At 41.9% G+C, this 24,027-nt stretch overlaps 1 protein-coding gene across 2 annotated transcripts in view; it reads left to right on the top strand.

Annotated features, from left to right (window-relative positions):
* LOC139277550 (dnaJ homolog subfamily C member 5) overlaps positions 1 to 24,027 on the top strand; it is a 71,260-nt gene that overhangs the window by 25,137 nt on the left and 22,096 nt on the right. For both annotated transcript variants that reach the window (XM_070896144.1, XM_070896143.1), the window contains exon 2: positions 23,836 to 23,948. In XM_070896144.1, the coding sequence (XP_070752245.1) occupies positions 23,842 to 23,948 (107 nt within the window). In that variant the 5' untranslated portion in view covers positions 23,836 to 23,841. The remainder of the gene's footprint in view (positions 1 to 23,835; positions 23,949 to 24,027) is intronic.

Raw genomic sequence — 24,027 nt, 5'->3', positions numbered from 1 at the left:
TATCCTCTATTTAAATGAATTACTTTCAAAGTAGGGTTTGCCAAGCCCAAAACTAGACTGGGAAAGGCGAGAACTGGTATTGTGGTTTGAGTTCTACGATTTGCTTTTCTGTTGATGAAATTAGAAATTTATAGACTGTTGAAAGAGATCATTTTAACCTTACCTGCTCGATGGGGGACTGATTGGATTGGATGGACTGCCCCTTTTGCACCTACCTAACTATTTTCCATTGAAGTCAACGGAAAGTAATATTGGGAGGAGGTAAAATGGGCAGCCGATCCAATCCTGTCAATTTATCGCCGGGCAATTTTGGTTAAAATTACCCCCTTTTTTTTTGAACCAGATAGTCGGATAGAAACTACTTCAAAGCAGTATAATATTTTCCTTATCCCTGGTTTAGTTATGTTTTAAGAATATTGTTGTTAGGGATGGGGTAAATCTGCAGAAACAAATTAAGCTTTATTTGTGAGATTGCTGTTTTCATGACCACTAATTACAAATAATATACAGAAATAAAAGGACCAGCATCAAAGGTATTTTATAAGTGTTGGCACCCCATGCACCAGAGCAGTGGACCTTGTGTCTCAAAAACAGTTCATTGTTTGTCCATTGATGTGTTTTTTTTGGTATTTTTGTCTCCTATATTGTTTTGAGTCTCTTGAAGTGAAAACCATGTATTTTGCTGCTCCCTACTTTCTACTTGTACACATGTGATATGTCTGGTTTGTAAGGATGGGTATCATAGGGTGCACATGGAAATGCAGCTTTCTAATTGACCAAATGCTACTTTTTAAAAATACAATTTTAGGGAAAAGCAAATCCATTTTGAATATACAAGCTATTCAAACATGTAATAAGAATGTTAACCAATCTTTTTTGCTACCATTCCCTCCTGTTGGTTTGATGTGCGATAGTTCAGCCTGATATCATACCCTTTTACCTATTCTGTTCCTGATTCACAATGACAATTAAATTTGTCTTCAGTTAATTAATGTAAAAATATATTGAATGCATAGCAAAATTAAAATTTTAGGCTGCAGAAAGGCAGTAATCTTATAAAAATATGTACACTGATTCTGTAGAAAAGTTCTTCTCCTATGCTTCCTTTCCTAGTCAGCTTTTTGTATGATTCTTCACTTTCTGGATATTATTTATGGGTTGGTACCTGGTTCTCCCAGGCCATGTTCCTATTCTGCGTGAAATCCACTTTTTTTTAAAACATGCATTTTTATTATGGAATTAATTTGTGTTTTTAAAGCTTTGCTTATAAGACAACATCACATTTAGTTTTTGTAAGTTTAGTTTGATTAAATGATGTAACTATAATCTTCCAAAGTTCTTGTGATTTTGGAACCGTTCCTTTTAGATTGGAAAATTGCGCGTGTCATTCCGCTATTTAAGAAAGGTGAGGGAAGGAAACAAAGGAATTAAAGACCAGGTAGCCCAACATCTGTTGTCAGGAAATGACCAGAGTGTCTCAATTAAGGATAGGGTGACTGAACACCTTGAAAATGTTCAGCTGATCAGAGAGAGCTAGTATGGTTTTGTGCCTAACAAACCATTTGAATTTTTTGAAGAGGTGACTAAAGTAGTGGCCAGGGAAATGTCTATGGATGATATTTATATGGACTTCCAAAAGGCATTTGATAAATTCCCTCAAGAGACAGTTAGCTAAACTTGAAGCTTGTGGCATTGAAGGCAAATTATTGACCTGTTTAGGATATTGGCTGAGTGGCAAAAGACAGAGTAGGGATAATGGGGCAGGTACTCTAACTGGCAGGATGTGATTAGTAGTATCCTGTAAGGATTTGTGCTGGGGCCTCAACTATTCACTGTATTTTTTAACAACTTGGATGATTGGATAGATAGCCACATATCAAAGTTTGCCGATGACACAAAGATAGGCGGCATTGTAAGCAGTGTAGATGGAAGCATAACATTAGAGATATTAAATTAAGAGAATGGGCAAAACTGTGGCAAATGAGAGGTCACCTAAAAAGAATAGAACAGGATACTTTCAAAATGGCGGGGGGAAAACTAGAAACAGTAGAGGGCCAAAGAGACTGGGGGGAGAGGGGGGGTGGGGGGAAGAGTCATTAAAATGTCATGGACAGCTGCAGAAAATAATCAAAGGCTAATTGGATGCTGCCCATTATATCCAGAGGACTGGAAGTAGGAGGTGGGTGGGGTGGCCTGACCCATCCACCTCCATGGCAGGAACCTGGTATTGCAGTACTTCCAGGAACGGTGCTTGGGCTCTAGACCTTTTGGCTAAGAGCATTGGCGCAGGGTGATCCTTGATATGTGCAAGGTGACCTCTGGCGTTTGTGATCTGACAAAGAATTGGAAAGATTGGCAACGAATTAAAAAAAAAAATACAATGGGGTAGAAGTTATGCTATAGCTGTATAAAGCCCTGGTTAGATCACACTTGGAGTACGGTGAGCAGTTCTGGGCACTACACCATAGGAGGGATATATTGACCTTGAAGGGAGTGCCACGTAGGTTTACTGGAATGATACTTGGACTCCAAGGATTACATTTTGAGGAGAGATTACACAAATTTCAGCGTTGTATTCTTAGAATTTAGAAGGGGTGATTTGATTGAAATTTTCAAGATATTAAAGGAACTGATAGGGTAGATAGAAACTATTTCTGCTGATTTGGGAAGTCAAGGACTAGGGGGTCATAGACTAAAAATTAAAGCCTGGCCCTTCCGAATGAATTTAGGAAACACTTCTACACACAGGGTGGTAGATTTGGAACTCTCTTCTGCAAGTGGCGATTGATGCTCGGTCAGTTAATTTTAAATCTGAGATTGTTTTTTTTTTGTTAACCAAAGGTATTGAGGTATATGGGGCTAAAGCGAGTATATGGAGTTAGGTCACAGATCAGCCATGATCTCATTGAATGGTGGAACAGATGTGATGGGCTAAATGGCCTACTCCTGTTCCTATGTTCCTAGGGTTGTTATCTGCATTTATTATTGATCACATTGTTATGTTTTACAAAGAGTGATGGACCACTAAGGACATGCTCAGCAGCAACAGCGTAACTAGGATGAAGAAAAATTGCATTGTCAGAATTCCTAAAGTCAGTACAAATTCTGGGTTTAGTAATCCCAGTCTTGGTGCAGCTGCTAACGGCCCTGTAGTGTTTTCATTGCTAATTAAATAAAAGTCTGTGTTTGAAAACTGGACCTATTAATCTGAGACAAATCACCAGGTCCCAATACTGCAGACTGGCCACAATTTGACCAGAACGGACATGCAGCAACGATGGACTTTCTGCATGCTTTGATGCATGACAGCTAATTTTTAAATATTAGGAGACAGCAGGAAATAGCGCCTGCTTTTTACAAACATGACAAAGATTTTTTAAGTTTGCAGGCTGAACACTGGGCACTTTTCAAATGTGAAAACTCTGAATAGTGTAAGGAGATTTTGTACTGCAGTAGTTGCAATCGTTTGTATCTGAATATTTTTCTCGTTCATTATTGGCTGAATAGAGAAGCCTTCTCAGAAAAGACGAAATCTTTGCACTTTGGTTTGTTTCTCTTTGGTATTTTATTTTTGAGTATTAGATTGGGAGTTGACAATGGAGTTACAATGCACTTTCACTGTCCAGAAAAATAAAGTGACAATATAATAGTAACCTAAGATTCATTGCAGATGGAATGAGCTGTACAGGATATTGTAAGATTCATTCAAATTATCTGGATTTCATTCATGCTCTGATAATGCAGGGAGTCTCGCAATCAATTCAGTGCGCGATAGCGGAAGGTTAAAGAAATTCCCGAGGTCAAAGTTCCATGAAAGCCTTATTCTAATTAATGTAGCTGATGATGCTCACTGTCTGAACTGTACCCTTGTGCAAATCAGCATCTTCAGGAAAGGCGGGAAATTGAAGAAAAGTTATGTCAAAGTGCTGTTGCACTGTTCCTGAAGCCACAACAATTGCATAAAATCCAATATTACCTGAATATTAGGAAAATGCTACAGGTGCAACGTCCCGAATCGGGAACTCCGAAAATCAGAATTGTTCAAAAACTGGACATTTTGTTCATAGCTGATGGAGTCATCCGGAATTATTGTCTGAAAACCAGACATTTTGAGGCAAAACCCCAAATCCGGCACTGATTCGGTTGAGGATTTTTGATTTCAGACAAGAAAATCAAGTCTGAAATCCTAAATCCGTGCCGGATTTCTGATCTCGCCACTCAAAATCCAGCACAGATTCGGTCGAGGATTCCGGATTTCAGACTTGATTTTCTTGTCCAAAATCCGGGAAAACCCAAAAACCAGAATGGAGTCGGTCCCAAGAATTCCAGATTTCGGAAGTTGTACCTGTACCACAAAATTGGGGCTGGGAAGCCGAAATATGATGTAGGCTAAACTCTCAAACTGTTGTGTAGTCTTATATGCATTATATACAAGTAATTAGCAAACTGCTCATTCAAAATTGTTTGTATATGTTTCCAGCTGTTATAATTAGCCAGTATGCACAGTTATGAATGTTAGAGCATAATCTTTGACTTTAAATATATCTCTGCCGAAGTAAGCTTTGGATTGAACAAATTACATCCTCTGTTACTAATTGTTTTGGAGTGTACCACAATTTTTTGTAGGTCAAAGTCCTCTTGATTCAGTGAGTAATAGAACTGCTGCAGTTCAGTAGAAGTTTAAAATAAACTGATATGGATGCAAATTTTCAATATCTACATTTAGTAACTGATTATCAGCTTTTGTGTAGTATAATCAACTTGTGAAAAAGGGCCAATGTTGACAAACTTGTGGATATTTTTTGCACATTAGCAATCTTATCCATTACATTTGTTTTGGTCCTTCAGCTTAGTTAGCTACGAAGGAGATTTCACATTGAAGGGAAATAAACCATGGGTGAATTGTTTATTGCAAGGTAATGTGGTTTATTGCTGGTAAAGATTGTAATATGGCTGTTTGATTTCATGCAGTGGTGATATGGCATATAGAAAATAGGTGCTGGAGTAGGCCCTTCGAGCCGCACCACCATTCAATAAGATCCTGGCTCATCATTCACCTCCGTACAGCTTTCCTGTTTTCTCTCCATACCTCTTGACCCCTTTAGCTGTGAGGACCATACCTAACTCCCTCTTGAATATATCTAATGAACTGGCCTCAACAACTTTCTGCAGTAGAGAATTCCGCAGGTTAGCAACTCTAAGTGAAGAAGTTTCTCCTCATATCGGTCCGAAATGGCTTACCCCTTATCCTTAGACTGACCCCTCATTCTGGACTTCCCCAATATCGGGAACATTCTTCCTGCCTCTACCCTGTCGAATCCCGTCAGAATGTTATATGTTTCTGTTGGATCTCCTCTCATTCTTCTAAAGTCTAGTGAATACAGGCCCAGTCGATCCAGTCTCTCCTCATACGTCAGTCCTGCCATCACGGGTATCAGTCTGGTAAAGCTTCGCTGCAATTCCTCAAAAGCAAGAACGTCCTTCCTCAGATTAGGAGACCAAAACTGAACACAATATTCCAGGTGAGGCCTCACCAAGCACCTGTACAACTGCAGTAAGAACTCCCTGCTCCTATACTCAAATTCCCTAGCTATGAAGGCCAACATGCCATTCGCCGCCTTCACCGCCTCCTGTACCTGCATGCCAACTTTCAAATGACTGATATACCATGACACCCAGGTCTTGTTGCACCTCCCCTTTTCCTAATCTGTTGCCATTCAGATAATATTCTGCCTTCCTGTTTTTGCCACCAAAGTGGATAACCTCACATTTATCCACATTATACTGCACCTGCCATGCATTTGCCCACTCATCTAACCTGTCCAAGTCACCCTGCAGACTGCTTAGCATCCTCCTCATAGCTCACACCACCATCCAGCTTGGTGTCATCTGCAAACTTGGAGATATTACACTCAATTCCTTCGTCTAAATCATTGATGTATATTGTAAATAGCTAGGGTCGCAGCACTTAAACCTGCGGCAACATACCAGTCACTGCCTGCCAATTATCCCGACTCTGCTTCCTGTCTGCCAACCAGTTATCTATCCACGTCAATACATTACCCCCCCAATATCATTTGCTTTAATTTTCCACACTAATCTCTTGTGTGGGACCTTGTCAAAAGCCTTTTCGAAGTCCCAATACACCACATCCACTGGTTCTCCCTTGTCCACTCTACTAGTTACACTCAAAAAATTTTAGAAGATTTGTCGAGCATGATTTCCGCGTCATAAATCCATGCTGACTTGGACTGATCCTGTCACTGCTTTCCAAATGCGCTGCTATTTCATCTTTATTAATTGATTGCAACGTTTTCCGCACTACCGATATCAGGCTAATTCAGGCACAACCGGTGTATAATTCCCGTTGTGTCTCCCTCCTTTTTTAAAAAGTAGTATTACATTAGCTACCCTCTAGTCCATGGGAACTGATCCAGGGTCGATAGACTGTTGGAAAATGATTACCAGTGCATGTACTATTTCTAAGGCCACTTCTTTAAATACTCTGGGATGCAGACTATCAGGCCCTGGGGATTTATCTGCCTTCAATCCCATCAATTTTCCTAACACAATTTCCTGACTAATAAGGATTTCCTTCAGCTCCTCCTTCTTGCAAGACCCTCGGTCTCCTAGTATTTCTGGAAGGTTACTTGTGTCTTCCACCTTGAAGACAGAACCAAAGTATTCAATTAATCTGCCATATCTTTGTTCCCCATTATAAATTCACCTGATTCTGACTGCAGGGGACCTACGTTTGTCTTCACTAATCTTTTTCTCTTCACATATCTATAGAAGATTTTGCAGTCAGTTTTTATGTTCCCATCATGCTTCCTCATACTCTATTTTCCCCCCTCCTAATTAAACCCTTTGTCCTCCTCTGCTGGATTCTAAATTTCTCCCTGTCCTCAGGTTTGCTGCTTTTTCTAATTTATATGCCTCTTCCTTGGATTTAACACTATCCCTAATTTTCCGTGTTAGCCACGGTTGAGCCACCTTCCCCGTTTTACTTTTACTCCAGACAGGGATATACAATTGTTGAAGTTCATCCATGTGATAAGAACATAATATAAGAATTAGGAACAGGAGTAGGCCATCCAGCCCCTCGAGCCTGCTCTGCCATTCAATAAGATCATGGCTGATCGTGGACTCAGCTCCACTTACCCGCCCTCTCCCCGTAGCCCTTAATTCCCTTATTGGTTAAAAATCTATCTTTCTTTGACTTGAAAACATTCAATGAGCTAGCCTCAACTGCTTCCTTGGGCAGAAAATTCCACAGGTTCACAACCCTCTGGGAGAAGAAATTCTTTCTCAACTCGGTTTTAAATTGGCTCCTCCGTATTTTGAGGCTGTGCCCCCTAGTTCTAGTCTCCCCTACCAGTGGAAACAACCTCTCTGCCTCTATCTTGTCTATCCCTTTCATGATTTAAAATGTTTCTATAAGATCACCCCTCATCCTTCTGAACTCCAACGAGTAAAAACCCAGTCTACTCAATCTATCATCATAAGGTAACCCCCTCATTTCTGGAATCAGCCTAGTGAATCGTCTCTATACCCCTTCCAAAGCTAGTATATCCTTCCTTAAGTAAGATGACCAAAACTGCACGCAGTACTCCAGGTACGGCCTTACCAATACCTTATACAGTTGCAGCAAGACCTCCCTGCTTTTGTACTCCATCCCTCTCGCAATGAAGGCCAACATTGCATTCGCCTTCCTGATTACCTGCTGCACCTGCAAACTAACCTTTTGGGATTCATGCACAAGGACCAAAAAGAGTTTCATGCACAAGGACCCCAGGTCCCTCTGCACCATAGCATGTTGTAATTTCTCCTCATTCAAATAATATTCCCTTTTACTGTTTTTTTCCCCCCCCACCCCCAGATGGATGATCTCACACTTTCCGACATTGTATTCCATCTGCCAAACCTTAGCCCATTCGCTTAACCTATCCAAATCTCCTTGCAGCCTCTCTGAGTCCTCTACACAACCCGCTTTCCCACTAATCTTAGTGTCATCTGCAAATTTTGTTGCATTACACTCTGTCCCCTCTTCTAGGTCATCTATGTATATTGTAAACAGTTGTGGTCCCAGCACTGATCCATGTGGCACACCACTAACCACTGATTTTCAACCGGAAAAGGACCCATTTATCCCGACTCTCTGCTTTCTGTTCGCCAGCCAATTCTCTATCCATGCTAATACATTTCCACTGACTCCGCATACCTTTATTTTCTGCAGTAATCTTTTGTGTGGCACCTTTATCGAATGCCTTTTGGAAATCTAAATACACCACATCCATCGGTACACCTCTATCCACCATGCTCGTTATATCCTCAAAGAATTCTAGTAAGTTAGTTAAACATGATTTACCTTTCATGAATCCATGCTGGATTCTATGAACAATGATGGATAGGAAAAGACGCTCTGGTCCATCCAGCCTTTCTCACAATTGTGATGCCTTGTGCATCACAATATATACACTCCTCACCCAACCTAAAACCATGTCATCATCTGGGAGAGGCACAGAACCAGATTTTAAAAACCCAGGCCAATTTGGGGAATAAATCTGGGAAATTCTTCTAAACCCTGCCCCCCCACCCCCCTTATGTGATTCAAACTAGTCCAGCAGATCACTCTGACTCTTGTAATGCTATGGAGTAGCTATCTTTTATACAAGATGACCTCTGTCCCAGGCAGACATAGGTCCAGCTCTCGCTTGAAGGAATTCAGCAAATCGTCATCCACTGCATGATCGGCAACCTGTTCCGGAGGACCACTATTCTCTGGGAATAGAAATACCTTCTGACATTTAACCTAGATCTGGCTTATAAATCTTAAAATTGTAAAACCTCTATTAAATTACCCCTAAGGCTACGCTTCTCGAGTGTAGAATCCAAGCCCTTTTTGCTTATCTTGATAACTAGGATACTTCAAGCTGCAAATTAATCTGGTGACCCCCCCCTCTGCACCCTTTTCGAAGCCTCAATGTGTGAGGGGACCAAACTGGACACTGTATTCTAACTGAGGCCTGACCAAAGTCTTGATATGGTGAAACATGCCATTATATTAACTTGTGCTATCCAGTCATCAGAGGTTTTTCCTTCTACTTGAATAATCCAGCACTGCTGATAATTAACCTATAATGGGATGCTCTTCACTTCTTTTGTAGTGTTTCTTGTAAAGTACCAAATGCTGTATACAATGAGGCTACTGAATAATTGAAAGACTTAACCATCGTCACTTTAGATTTTTTAATGTTGCTGTGTTTCCAAGTGCTTGGTTTAAACTGCATGTGCTGCAAAAATTACTACATAAACTTGACTGACTTGAGATATTTTGTGCTTACATTTGACATGAGCACCTTGTGGAAAAACTCATGCATTGTACATGACATCAGAAACCATAGATATGTAGATGTTACAACATGGAAACTGGCCAGTCCACCCAACCAGTCAGTGCTTTGTTTATCCTCTTTGTGAGCAACTAGTTTATCATATTCACCCGCCCTGTTCAATAGAAATAAAAATCGGGAGCGATGTAAAATGTGTTGCCGATTTACTATCCCTTTTTAAACTATCTCGCAAAGTCAAAATTACTCTTATTTGAATGGGCAATTTCCACCTCTGATATTTGGGTTGGAACCAAGTTTAAGTTGTTGGGATGAAAGTCTTCTCTCTGCTTGTAGGTTCGTTAACAAAATTAGTTTGGTGCTCAATCCATTTCTGGGTGGATGTGGGCAACAACTGAAACTGTCTGTAATTCAGCACTAATTGGCACTAAATCAAAATTGTAGCCAAAGAAAGCAGAAGGATGGCTAGTGGAGAAAGTAGAAATATCTTGGTTCATCATCATCATCCTAGGTGGTTCCTCGAATCGAGGATGACTTGCTTCCACGTCAAAAAGTTCACAGGTGTTTCAATGAAGGACCTAAAATTCCAGGTCCCGAACTAAATCTTGAAGGGTGGAAGATGCCTGTGCGTGGATTTTTTTAATTGTGTGGTGGCCGTTGCAAACCAGCCACCACACGGGCTTGACAGAGTTAGGTCTTGGTCCAGTGGCAAGGATTAACCAAGACGACTGGAGCTCTGTTGCACGGACCTAGTGTGTGCGCACATATGGCAGTGTGGGCTGGCCTGTGTATAATAGAGGTACCATCCACATTTGGGGTTATGCCACTTTAGGACAGAGTAAAGGGAGCATTGCTGTTCATCGGGGCCATACTCAACCTGACCAAACTATGATTCTGACTTGTGTTTTTTGATTTTTTTTCTGTCTTTTCTTTTGATTATTTTGACTTGTGTACCCATGGCTCACTCTTTTGGACAATTGCTAACTTATTTGCAAGTGTCTATCTTGGGCTCAAAATGTAACATTTTATTAACTACTTTTTAGATACAGGTTGAACCACCCCTCATCTAGAACCATTCCCAACCACCGGGTGGTGCATGCGCAAAACTCTGACATGAACAAATTGAAGTCTTTCCTCGCAGCCCACACCCGCAATCGCTGGCCTGACCCCGCGATCCACCACGCCCCCACGCCCCCCCCCCCCACCCCCCATGATCTCTACCGCACTCCCAGCCCCAAGCCAGCCAGCCCCGATATCCCCTTGCTCAGTACCTGTACCATCCAATTTAATGTGACCACCCCTCGTCCAGAAAAATCCCTTATGCAGAACAGGCCAGGTCCAGAGAGTTCCAGATAAGGAGGTTCATCCTGTACTGGACTTATCCTATCCCTTCACAGAGCCATGGCTCAGTGAATAGCGCACTCGCCTCTGAGTGAGTTGACGTCCCACTCCAGAGACTTGAGCACAAATATCTAGGCTGACACTCCAGTGCAGCACTGTTGGAGGTGCCATCTTTCAGATGAGATGTTCGGGTGAATGTAAAAGTTACATAGAATAGACAGCACTGAAACAGGCCATTCATAAGAACATAAATTGGAACAGGAGTAGGCCATATGGCCCCTCGAGCCTGCTCCGCCATTCAATAAGATCATGGACTCTGCTCCACCTCCCTGCCTGCTCCCCATAAACCCTTATCCCCTTATCATTTAAGAAACTGTCTATTTCTGTCTTCAATTTAAGACAATGTCCCAGCTTCCACAGCTCTGAGGCAGTGAATTCCACAGATTTATAACCCTCTGAGAAGAAATTTCTCCTCATCTCGGTTTTAAATGTATGGCCCTTATTCTAAGATCATGCCTTCTAGTTCTAGTCTCCCCCATCATTGGAAACATCCTCTCTGCATCTACCTTGTCAAGCCCCCTCATAATCTTATACATTTCGATAAGATCACCTCTCATTCTTCTGAATTCCAATGAGGTAGAGGACCAACCTACTCGACCTTTCCTCATAAGTCAACCCCCTCATCTCCGGAATCAGTGAACCTTCTCTGAACTGCCTCCAAAGCAAGTATATCCTTTCGTAAATATGGAAACCAAAACTGCGTGCAGTATTCCAGGTGTAGTCTCACCAATACCCTGTATAGCTGTAGCAAGACTTCCCTGCTTTTATACTCCATCCCCTTTGCAATAAAGGCCAAGATACCATTGGCCTTCCTGATCATTTGCTGTACCTGCATACTATCCTTTTGTGTTTCATGCACAAGTACCCCCAGGTCCCACTGTACTGCAGCACTTTGCAATCTTTTTCCATTTAAATAATAGCTTGCTCTTTGATTTTTTTTTCTGCCAAAGTGCATGACCTCACACTTTATACTCCATCTGCCAAACTTTGCTCACTCACTTAGCCTGTCTCCTTTTGCAGATATTTTTGTGTCCTCCTCACATATTACCTTTCCTCCCAACTTTGTATCGTCAGCAAACTTGGCTACATTACACTCAGTCCCTTCTTCCAAGTTAATATAAATTGTAAATAGTTGGGATCCCAGCACTGATCCCTGCGGCACCCCACTAATTACTGGTTGCCAACTTGAGAATGAACCATTTATCCCAACTCTGTTTTCTGTTAGTTAGCCAGTCCTCTATCCATGCTAATATATTACCCCAACCCCGTGAATTTTTATCTTGTGCAGTAACCTTTTTTTTCGGCCCAGTCCATGATATTTTTTATTGGTGTGCCATTTTTTTAAGCAGTGCTTTAATCTTATACTAAATAATAGCCGTCCACTGCAAATGTTTGTTTTGTGTTCACACTCGGTTGTGTAACATAAAGCCCTTTTTCTCGTATGTCATATGGCTAACAGTGTGCACCATTAAATTAAGTGATAACCTTAATATCTATTTTCTGAATACTTTTTGGTGTTTCTCTCCACTATCTTTCTTAATTAACTTAACTTCACACGCACACACCATGCAAGTAGTAAAGTAGACATTTCTATTTTTTTTTAAGTATTTAGTTAAAGACTATCTGAACAGCAACAGCTTACAATTATATAGTGCCTTTTAATGTAGAAAAAAAATTCCAAACCAAAGGTGATGTTGGAAGGGGTGGGATTTAGTGGAGGGATTCCAGAGCATGGGACCTAGGTGGCTGAAAAGCATGGCCACCAATGGATGGACTAAGCCAGGTGCACTTTCAACGCCCCTTTGATTTGAGGAAGTAAAGATGGTGGCTGTACCAGGAGAAGTAACAGATGGGAGACAGTGAAGGTTTTTCTAAAGGCAAGGGGATCCGAGGTGGAAGTAAGTATAGAGAGCCAAAGGCTAGAAACTTGATTTGAATGTGTAGTTGTAAGCATCTTAAGGAAGACTTTTTTCCCTCTGGGCTGGATGCAGGAGGTTGGAAAGGATTGGGGGACTGTGGGTGGTGTGGGGTACAAGCAGATGGTGCTATTGAGTGATGACATGCATATGGGTAGGAGAGTTGATATGGAGGAAATTTAGGGAGGACCAGAGGGCATTGAATTCAAAGGAGTGAGAGCAAAGGGAGCTGAGATGTAGATTGAAATTGATAGGGAGTCCCTTTGTGCAAACACTGAGGGAGGAAAGGAGAGAGGATATCTTTGGTTAAAACTTGGGAGCGGGGGGAAAGGAGAGAGATATGGAGTGTTAGACAATAAGGATTTTAAAGTCAATAGTGGTGGAACAGGATGAGATACTCAAAAGAAAAGGTGCCAGAGTAGAATGGGATGTAATTTTGTGATGAGGGCCACACAGCCGCTGTGGGGAGACTTCAGTAAAGGGCAAGGTGTCAAACTTGGGAGGTAAATTTTAGTCGAAGCCAAAATGTTAATATAATCCATAATAATGGTGGATGATAGGATCTCAGTATATTTTAAGTCTATAATGGGATCTGTCAGTTGTAGATATATCAAACAGAGACTCTTGGAAATGATTGACATTGTAGAGCAAAGCTGTAACAGATTCTGAATATTTTTGATCTGGGTTACATTTGGAAAGTCTCAGACTTTGCCAAGCTATGCAGTGCAATCTCTCACTAGCAAGGTGATCGATGGTCAATCCTTTGCATTGACCGAGAGTACTGAAAACTTGCTGGTTCAGATTGTCAAATTCACTGCAAAAAGTTGGCATAGTGTGGATCTTCATAGTGCGGTACCTTAACCCCAGAGATGCTGCTTGCCCTCAAAGGGGATTAGTCTGTCTAGACTGCACTGTATGTCAGAGTTAAACTTTCTAGTAAATGGTCACTGCACAAATAATTTCTATTGTATCATTGCTACAATTAGTGTTGAATTTTTTTTGTGCATGATACTTGGTCACCTGCTTCTTTCTAATGTTAGTGTGACTCTTGTAGCGTTACCATATTGCAGATCAATTAAATAGCATTGATAGCATCTTTGTAGTGTAGAGTCTATTTTGGAGTAAATCATGCCTACAGAGAATTGCACTTAACTAATATAGTGGGAGTACAACAGAATTTAAATAATTGCATAATAAAGATTTCTAGAATCCATCAAACATCATTTCACTTTTTTTCCATTTTAAATGCTTTCCTTAGAAATGCAAATTATGTATAGCATGTACTGTCACTTTAGATTTAAAATATTAATCCAGTTACCCAGCCTCTTAATCTACTGTATTATGTACCAGTATTTATGGAAAAAGGGCCAAAGTTACTTCTACCACAAGCTGCACTTTGAGCTATATTTTCTTAGCTTCCCTAGTGATTCAATGGGTAAAAGCTGTACTGAGTGATAGACCAGGAATGTCCTAAATTTGATCCTTGGTTTGTGCTGGTGAGTCTCTGCTTGAACAGCAGTTTCAGGGAGGGTGAGCTCTGACCTACATCAGCTAATTGCTGGAGCCTGGAGAGTAAGAAGAAAGGTCTCTTATCCAACCCCTCACCTCAGGACATACATTAAGCAGTTGGTGATTAGTAAGCTGAGTACACATCACATCTGGGACATAACCTGCAATGTGCCAGCCATCTTTATCTTGAGTAAGTCCTTCAATTGCCATCAGATGTCTGTCAAATAACTAATGCGACTGAGGCTATAAGGTGTTATGTGGAGGCTGGGTATGTAAACATGCTGATTGATCTACAGTTTGTTGCTTATCTCGATTGGTTACAGAGAGTAAAACAGTTGTTGCTGAAGCTCCATGTCTGCATATAATGGAACCACCAATTTCTTTGAGTATTTGTACTTTGATCAGGAGTATAGTGGGAACGCACTTGTGTGTTTTATAGTAAGTTATAAGAGGCGAGGACCCAGGAGCAGTACGGGCCAGCCCACACTGCGATCTATGGATAGTAGGAGTGTGTGCGCGCACTAGATCCGTGCAGCAGAGCTTGGTCTCCAGTCGCCTTGGTTAACCCTTGCCACTGGATCAAGACCTAGCTCTGTAAAACCCGTGTGGTGGCTGGTGTGCAACGGCCACCCCACGTTAAAACAATCCACGCACAGGTATCTTCCACCCTTCAATATGCAGTTTGGGACCTAGAATGTCAGGTCCCTCATCAAAACACCTGTGAACTCATCCTTTTTTGGTATGGAAGCAGGTCATCCTCGATATGAGGGACTGCCTAATACTATACTAAGTTATACTATTCACTTTGCCACTTGGTAGGAGTTCCTGGTGCCTGCTGGTTGGTCCTGGTGCTAGTGAGAGCTCAAGTCCACTCTCATCAATTGTGTAATGATCAGCTACTGACTATCCTGGGTTTTTTGGTGAGGGGAAGAGAAAAATGCAGGGTCACTGGGGCTAAGCTGGCACCAAGATGATCTGCTTCGTATTAGGAAATTTGAGCAGTCAATTGTCTTTGGCACACTTGATAATGTGATGCCTCATCCAGGCAGTACTTCAGGTTGCAGTGGATGGTTGACTAGTCACTTTTGTTCTTTAATGGGACCTGAAATGGGAGACTTGTCAATGATGGGCTAGAATTCTTCCCACTTGACTCCAAAGAACCTAACATGCTAGTTTCCAGTCCCAGCTGGATAAGTGGGGGAGAATACATGTCACTGATGGTGCTACCCTAAAACTCACTTACTATATTTCCTGGGGTTGTTGGACTTGGCTAATGCCTGGTAGATTGGAAGGTGTGGTGAGTTGCTTGGGATGTGTGGTTGAGGGTACCTGCAAGAAAAACTGTCTATAAATAACTATGGAGATAAAGGGTGCTCTATTAGATAACAGAGCTACTGCAGAATGTCTACTATTGGATTATTGTTTCTGAAGTGTCATGGTTTATGCTATGGTTGACCAACCGTCTGCCAGGGGCAAACATCCTACTTCTTCCAGATGCATGCCTGGTCTTTCATATGCTTCCTCAAGAGAGTATGAGGAACTTAAATAAATCAGGATAGGTAAAGACATAGGGCCCAAGTTTCGGCCTCAGTTGCTCCAAAATTCAAATTCTCGGCATTTAGTTTGCTCCAGTTCGAGTCAGTTAGAACAGTTTCACTTTGGAACAGATTTTTTTTCAAAAGGGGGCGTGTATGGCCACTTTTGCCTGTTTTCAAAGTTTTGGCAGTGAAAACTTATTCCAAAGTAACTTGGAATGGAGTAAGTGAAGATTTTTGTACACTGGAAAAAAACCTTGTCTACACTTTAGAAAATCAGGCATAGGGAATGCGGCGGGGAGGGGGGTTTAAAAGGGAAGTTTACAAACATTAAACACTTCAGTTTTACAAATTAAGAGCCATCATCAATAATAAATGATAAAAAAATCAATAAATCAATCAAAAAAAATTAATAAATAAAACATTTTCTACTTACCGACTGCAGCACCGGGAGCCCTCCAACAGCATGCTGGGATGCCCCCCCCTCCCCCCAAGTGTGTGTCTCTCTCTCTCTGTCTGTCAGTGTCTGTTTCTGACAGCGGGGGGGGGGGGAGAAAGAAGAGAGAGGGGGGTTGGAGAGGAGAAGGAGAAGGGGAGGTGGGGGAGAGGAGAAGGGGAGGTGGGGGAGAGAGGAGAAGGGGAGGTGGGGGAGAGAGGGGAAAGGAGAAGGGGGGGGGAAGGGAGGCTGAACCAGCTGGGCCCAAGACTTCGGACAGGGCCCGTCCCAGCACCAGATTTACAGATAGGTAGCGTTGGGTCGGCGGGGGGTGCGGAGGGAGGTCGGGTCCTGTGGGGGTTGGTGGGAGGGAGTTCAGGTCGGTGGGAGGGAGTTTGGGGATGGGGGGGGTGGGGGTTGGTGGAAGGGAGTTCTGGGTGGGGGGGGGCTTGGAGGGAGTTTGGGGTGGGGGGGTTGGTGGAAGGGAGTTCGGGTCGGTGGGGCGGGGGGGGCGGTGGGGAAGCGGGAGTTGGGTCCGGGGGGGGGGGGCGGTGGGGAGCAGGAGCTGGGCGTGGGAGGCAGCCTTATGCACGCAAACCCAGTGAGGCCATTCGGCCAGGGCTAAGGGCTGCGTGCTTCGGGCCCCTTCCACACAGTTTTGGGCACCTGGAGCTACTGCACATTCGCGGCACTGTTTTCAGCGCAGGGACCTAGCTCCGCTCCCCACAGCTCGTGCTGCGCCGCGCCCGGCTCCAGAGGACCAGCAGGGAGCCGGAGAATCTTTTTTTTTAGGCGTACTTTGTGGCGCGAAAAATGGGCGTCCAGGTCGGGGCTGCGCCGTTCTAGGCACGGCCTGAAACTTGGGCCCGAAGTACTGGAGAAATTAATAGGACTAAGTGGCAACAAATCCCCTGGACCAGTCGACCCGCATCTAGGATTTTAAGAGGTAGCTGCAGAGATAATTGATTCAGTGGTATTAATCTTCCAGAATTCCCTAGATTCTAGAACAGTCCCCAAGGATTTGAAGGTAGCAAACATAACGTTGCTATTTAAGAAAGGAGGAAGAGAAAAAAAAACAGGAGACTAGACCAGTTAGCCTGACATCCATAGTAGGCAAAATGCTAGAATCTATTATTGGGGGCATGGTAATGGGGCACTTAAAAAATCATATGATTAGGCAGAGTCGATATGGTTTTATGAAAGGGAAATCATATTTGACAGTGTTTTGTAGTTGTAACTAGTAGAATGGATTAGGGGGAACCAGTGGATGGTAGTGTATCTGGACTTGCAAAAAGCATTCGATAAGGTGCCATGTAAGAGGTTGTTGCGTAACATTAAGACTCGTGGGGTTGGAGTAATATATTAGCATGGATTGAGGATTGGTTAATGGACAGAGTAGGAATAAACAGAACTTTTTTGGGTTGGCAGGCTGTAACTAGCAGGCATCGCAAGGATCAATGGATGAAAGGACTGAGTGTAACGTATCCAAGTTTGCTGATACAAAGTTAGGTGGGAAAGTAATCTGAGGAGGATGCAAACAGGCTGCAGAGCAATGTTGACTATTCCATTTGCCACATTCTTGTCCAAAGTGGGGAAGTGTGAAGTTATCCACTTTGGTAGGGAAAAACAAAAAAGCAGAACATCTTTTGAATGGTGAGAGACCAGGAAATGTTTGCATTCAGAGGGACCTGGGTGGTGGTGGACATGAATCACAGTTAACGTGCAGGTACAGCAAGCAATTAAGAAAGCAAATGGTATATTAGCTTTTGTTGCAAAGGGATAAGTGTACAAGAGTAAAGAAATCTTATTCCAATTCTCCTACAGTTCTGGTCTACTTAGCTAAGGAAAAACATACTTGCCTTAGAGGGAGTGCACAAAGGTTCACTAGACTGGTTCCTGGGATTAGGGGGTTGTCCTATGAGGGAAGATTGAGTAGACTAGTCATATATTCCCTTGAGTTTAGAAAAATGAGAGGTGATCTAATTGAAACCTATACAATTCTTAAGAGACTTGACAGCATTAATACTCGGAAAATGTTTCCCCTAGCAGGGGAATCTAGAACAAAGGATCACAGTCTCAGAATCTCCCTTCTCCTTCCTGGAACAGATGCTCCATGTTATAATGAAAGTCTGCAAGAACTCTGGAGCCATTACTGCCTGATGCTATTCTACTATAGTCTATCAAAGTAACTAAATTAAGGCAGGAAGTTAGCTTAAAAACTAATCAATGCAAAAATTATTCCTGAACACTATTCTCATGCAAATAAGTTGCCTTGCTCCCTTTACTGTCTGCAGACCTTTAAAAGCCGAACACTGCCTAGTTGTTTCTTGCCCAATCAGCAGCCAGTTTGCCTGCTTGTACAATGCCCCCCAAACCCAGCATGCTAATTGAGGAACAAGAAATGTGAGTTACCCAAAACACTTCACAGGCACAGCACAATCCACTTGGGTAACAGAGATCTAGGTAAATTAGCTCCTCTACCTGCATGTCAAGGCTGAGTTTGAACCCAAGTCTCCAAGGTGAAAGTACACTTGCTGTCTGATCCCTTTCCTAGCTATATTATAATTTGTGGAAAAACTGTTTGTAGCTGGTTCACTGCTGATGCCAGCCTTGCTGGTGTCCACTAATTGGTACCTGAATGGTTCTTTACCTGATATAATCTGTGCCTTAAAACAGTGAGGTGCTATGGTAAAGTGCTGTAACAGTTATCTGAGGTCTGTTAAAACATATATTCAAATGATTGCATGTTATAGATTATGCCCCTGCGTTTGATTGTTGAAAGGACGGCATCAATTTCCCTGGTGTTGCTGCCCTGCTGGGTTACATCTCTTTGACAACTGAATTGGAAAATGCAGCTTTATTTAATAGTTTAAAAAGCCAAATGGTTGCTTTAAATACTGTAATAGGATATGGGATTTTCTGCCTTTATTTTGTATTTAATACCAGTGATTTGAATATCACTCCTCAAAATAAGAGGTGGATTATTGGAAATTTGAGAACCCCTTCAGGGGGGCAGTGTGACCGAGAGGGATTTTTTTTAAGTATATCTAGTATTGGATCATGGGTGATACATCAGGAATTTTGCAGAGTTGTTCCTGAAATTGACTGCAGGATTTTTTTCACCTCCCCAAGGAATTAGCAATGGTAGTTAAGGGTTATGCATGACCTAACATCATCTAATGCATATGGTGAGCATTAATAGTACTGAGTTGTAATTTCTTATTTGTTTTTCATAAGTTTATAGCTAAGACCAAGCAAAATTCTTTAAGGCACTGAGCAGGCAGTTTGCTGATGACATTTCTGCTAAAATTCCCAGCCTGTGTGTCATAGATGCATAATTCAGCCTACTGCCATTAGTGTTCCATCAAAGCAAATGTATAAGGGGTGTAGGAAATATCTATCCCTGGTCCTTCAGTGAAAGAGGAATGTATGTGAGGTACAGGTATGTGCATTTTAAGACATTTTACTCAACCTGGTCAGATGTATTTTTGCATCTAGGAAAAGTACAGGGCTAGGTGTGTTTTTGTATTATGTTGAGCGGATGGGAGTTGTTACTCCAGAAATGTGAATGAAGCCTTTTTTGGTTTCAGTGGGATAGTCAGATCTAAGTTTAACTGCAAGGCATGTATTTTATAGTTAGCATTGAGAGAAGTAGGCTTGTAAGATGCATATTCATTTGATCTTTGTCCTTTATTACAGATCCATGCAGATCCATGTGGTTAATTTGAAGGATCTAGTAGGGTGTCTATCTAGCATATGGTGAAGGAGAATCCGTACCAGTGTTATGTTTAGGGAGTGACGCTTTGTAGAATTCAGCAAGGAACCCATCAGACACTCTATTTCCAGATTGGAGGCTGCTTTGCTGCTCTTTGGATCTTGCTGGTCAAGATTAGGCAGTCTAGTTCCTGTCAACAATTACAACAAAGTAATATTTTGCTTCCAAAAACTTGCATTGTAACTTCACAGCCATAACCGTGGTGGAGCGAGACTTCTGTTGTACCCCAAAATAAATTGTCTGACCTCTGGTCAGGCAGTTTTCATATTGGCTGGTGCCTATGCCAGTATTGGCTAAAAGGTAGTGTGCCCATTGGTTTGGAGTTGGAGCATTGATGAGTCACTTGGGGACAAAGTAAGCAGGTCTAGATGAAGACTTTAGTGGAGAAATCTGACCCTTTTTACAGGAAGGCCAATTTCACGGGGACCAGCTCTAACTTTGTGCCTGAAGCACTCGGGCGAATCCCACATCCGTTGCTGAAATGTACTATCCACTTTTATCTTTTAGATTGATATTTAAAATGTTGAAGCAGTCAACATGAAATTCCCTGTTTGAATTGATGTATGCAAATTATATTGTTTTATGTCTATATACAATGGGTGGCTTTCAAATTCTGGCCTTTGTTTTTATCACTTAATTTCAAGAGTTTTACTGGCAGCAAGTAATATGGATGAAGCATTTTCTGGAAATAGTGACTTGCATATTAATCCATCAGAAAGCTATTTATGATGCCAAGTACTTGCATCAAGATTACGTTTGTCATATATGGGAAAGCTATAGCGTGACAAATGACTAGAAATGTCTGCCCTCTGTTTAATGTGAGCACATGGCCATTATCAATGATAAATAGAATGATGCAATTCACATGAATTTGGAAGCACACTAAAATGAGCTTTATAATTTTGTAAACCTTTTCTAATAAATGCAGTGAGAAATCACATAACCACCTTGCTTAAAGCATAACAGATTGACAAGGTAGGAAAAAAAATGTGTACAATAATTAGCTGCAACAGTAATAAGTAATGTAAGACGTCATTTATGAATTCAAAATCTGGTTTAAAATGGCTAGCCTGTGGAAATATACCATTTTTAAACGTATATTTTAAACACAACAAAATTGTATAAACGCCTGTGTATTTTGAGTGAGTATTGGCTACAGCAGTATAACGTTCACAACAGGACATTGTGTAAATCTCTACAGTAGATGTGTGTGCAGTGTTGGTATTAATGGAATCTGTAGATAGGGTGGAGTGAAATCTATGTTAGCATAAACTCTTTGCTTACAAATGGGTGTGTGTGGGAGGTCTTTATCGCTCTTTTAGCTAGGCTGAAGTTTGCTGCTTTAGGCACTTTCTATGTGGAAAAAGTAGCAAAAATTCAAATGTATTTGAGTTTAATTTATAAATTGGGATATATAAAATATTGTGTAATGCAACAATTATAACATACTGTATACTATAACCCAACAATGTGGAAAACTGCCAGGTATATCCTGTCCACAAAAAGGAGGGCACATCCAATCTGGCCAATTACTGTCCCATCAGTCTGCACTCCATTATCAGCAAAGTGATGGAAGGTGTCATTGACAGTGGTATCAAGCGGCACCTACTCACTAATAACCTGCTCACAGATGCTCAGTTTGAGTTCTGGCAGGACCACTTGGCTCCCGACCTCTTTACAGCCTTGATCCAAACATGGACAAAACAGCTGAATTCCAGAGGTGCGGTGAGAGCGACTGCCTTGACGTCAAGGCAGCATTTGACAGAGTGTGACATCAAGGAGCCCTAGGAAAATTGAAGTCTATGGGAAACTGGGAAAACTCTCCACTGAATGGAGTCATACCGAGCACAAAGGAAGATAGTTGTAGTTGTTGGAGATCAATCATCTCAGCCCCAAGACATCGCTGCAGGAGTTTCTCAAGGCAATGTCCTAAGCCCAACCATCTTCAGCTGCTTCACCAATGACCTTCCCTCCATCACAAGGTGTTTGGGTAATAGGAAGACTTTTCTTCCTCGAGGCGGACTACCTGATCCAGGAAGTTGACACCTCGCCCTCCTTATAACAACCACGGAATCAAACAAATGAAATCTTCGGTTCAACCGGCTTTATTTCGACCAAATGCAAGGGAAAGTTCAATTGTGGAACCTTCAAAGTACAAGAGGTTTCAAGTACAATTTAGACAGTAATTGGAGGGGGGGCTACCCTCCTACAAAATCATCAATAGGTCTACTGCTATCAGCGAAGTTACATTGATTTGTTGTCTCTTATCAAACTGGCTGAGTGGTACATGCAATGTCAATCATCTTTGCCGTAGTCCCTTAATAGCTCTTCCCAAAATACTTGCTTTCTTATCTCTTCCTCCGAGACTTCTAGCCAAAATATTATGTATTGTAACTGCTGACCTCTACCGTCTTTATTATGTGTTACTAAGGTTAAGGATGAATTAACCATCAGGCTTAATTCATTATAATTGTGTTTTACCTACATAGGCGATAATCCAGACCGTAAGGTAGAGGAACTTCAGTGATTCCTCAGACCTCCCGAATACTGATAAGCCCTCTTAATCTGTCGGCTCTTTGCCTGCTACAACTCTATACCCCTTACACAAGGTCGGAAGTGGGGATGTTCACTGATAATTGCACAGTGTTCAGTTCCATTCGCAAATCCACAGATAATGAAGTCTTCCATGCCTGAATGCAGCAGGACTTGGAGCCACATCAGTGCCAGGCAATGACTTTCTCCAACAAGAGGGAGTCTAACCACCACCCCATGACATTCAACAGCATTACCATCACCAAATCCCCCACCATCAGCATCCGGTGGGTCACCATTGGCCAGAAACGCAACTGGACCAACTGCATAAATACTGTGGCTACAAGAGCAGATGAGAGTATCCTGAAAATTCTGTGGTGAGTGTCTCACCACCTGACTCCCCAAAGCCTTTCCAGCATCTGAAAGGCACAAGTCCGGAGTGTGATTGAATACTCTCCACTTGCCTGAATGCAGCTTCAACAACACTCAAGAAGCTCGGCACCATGCAGGACAAAGCAGCCTGCTTGATCGGGCATCCCCTTAACATTCCACCACCTTAAACATTCACTCCCTCCACCACCGGTGCACCATGGCCGCAGTGTACCAACTAAAAAATGCACTGCAGCACCTCCCAAACCCACGATCTCTACCACCTAGAAGAACACCATCATCTGCAAGTTCCCCTCCAAGTTAAACACCATCCTGAGTTGGAAATATATTGTAATTCTTTCATTGTCGCTGGGTCAAAATCCTGGAACTCCCTCCATAACAGAACTGTGGGAGTATCTTCACCACGGACAGCAGCAGATCAAGCAGGCGGCTCATCACCACCTTCAGGGCAGTTAGGAATGGGCACTAAATGCTGGCCTTGCCAGCAATGCCCACATCCCAGGAACGAATTTTTAAAATGCAGTCGTAATGTACAGTACAATATCCAGGAAAGAGCAAAACTGAAATATCTAATGTACACACCTACTGAATGATCTTCTGTATAACTTGCTGTTCTACATTAATTAAATTTATAGTTTGTCTACATGTATCAAGCAAGTTTAAAGCATTGTATGAAATGAATTTCACCATAAATTCAAATGAGAATATGCATCACCCCATTGGATACAACTGACATCCCTGTTGAATGGTATAGGATGCATTTTTTAATCATTTAGTCAGTGCAGGTTTAATAAACTGGAAAGATGAGGTCCTCTTTCTGTTGTATCCGATAATCATTTTATTTCTAAAATGCTAACAGAACATTACTATAATGATGCATTTCCATTTGTTTAAAATTCATGATATGCTGTGAAAAATGTTAATTGAACAAATTCTTTGTTTGCTGAGAAACAGCCTCTTGGTATCTAACTATCACTTTCTTTTTATCTCTTAGTGCAAAATGGCTGACCAAAGGCAGCGTTCACTATCCACCTCAGGGGAAACACTTTATGTTGTTCTGGGACTTGACAAAAATGCTACACCAGAGGACATTAAGAAATCATACCGGTACGTGCCTAAATAATGGAGAAACAATGATCTTGACGAAAGATATCTAATTAAATGTTGTCGCATATGTATTGACCAT

The sequence above is a fragment of the Pristiophorus japonicus genome, chromosome 12 (assembly GCF_044704955.1).
Source record: "Pristiophorus japonicus isolate sPriJap1 chromosome 12, sPriJap1.hap1, whole genome shotgun sequence".
NCBI lineage: Eukaryota > Metazoa > Chordata > Chondrichthyes > Pristiophoridae > Pristiophorus > Pristiophorus japonicus.
The sequence above is the reverse complement of the archived record's forward strand: the minus strand, read 5'-3'. Positions and strand labels throughout refer to the sequence as shown.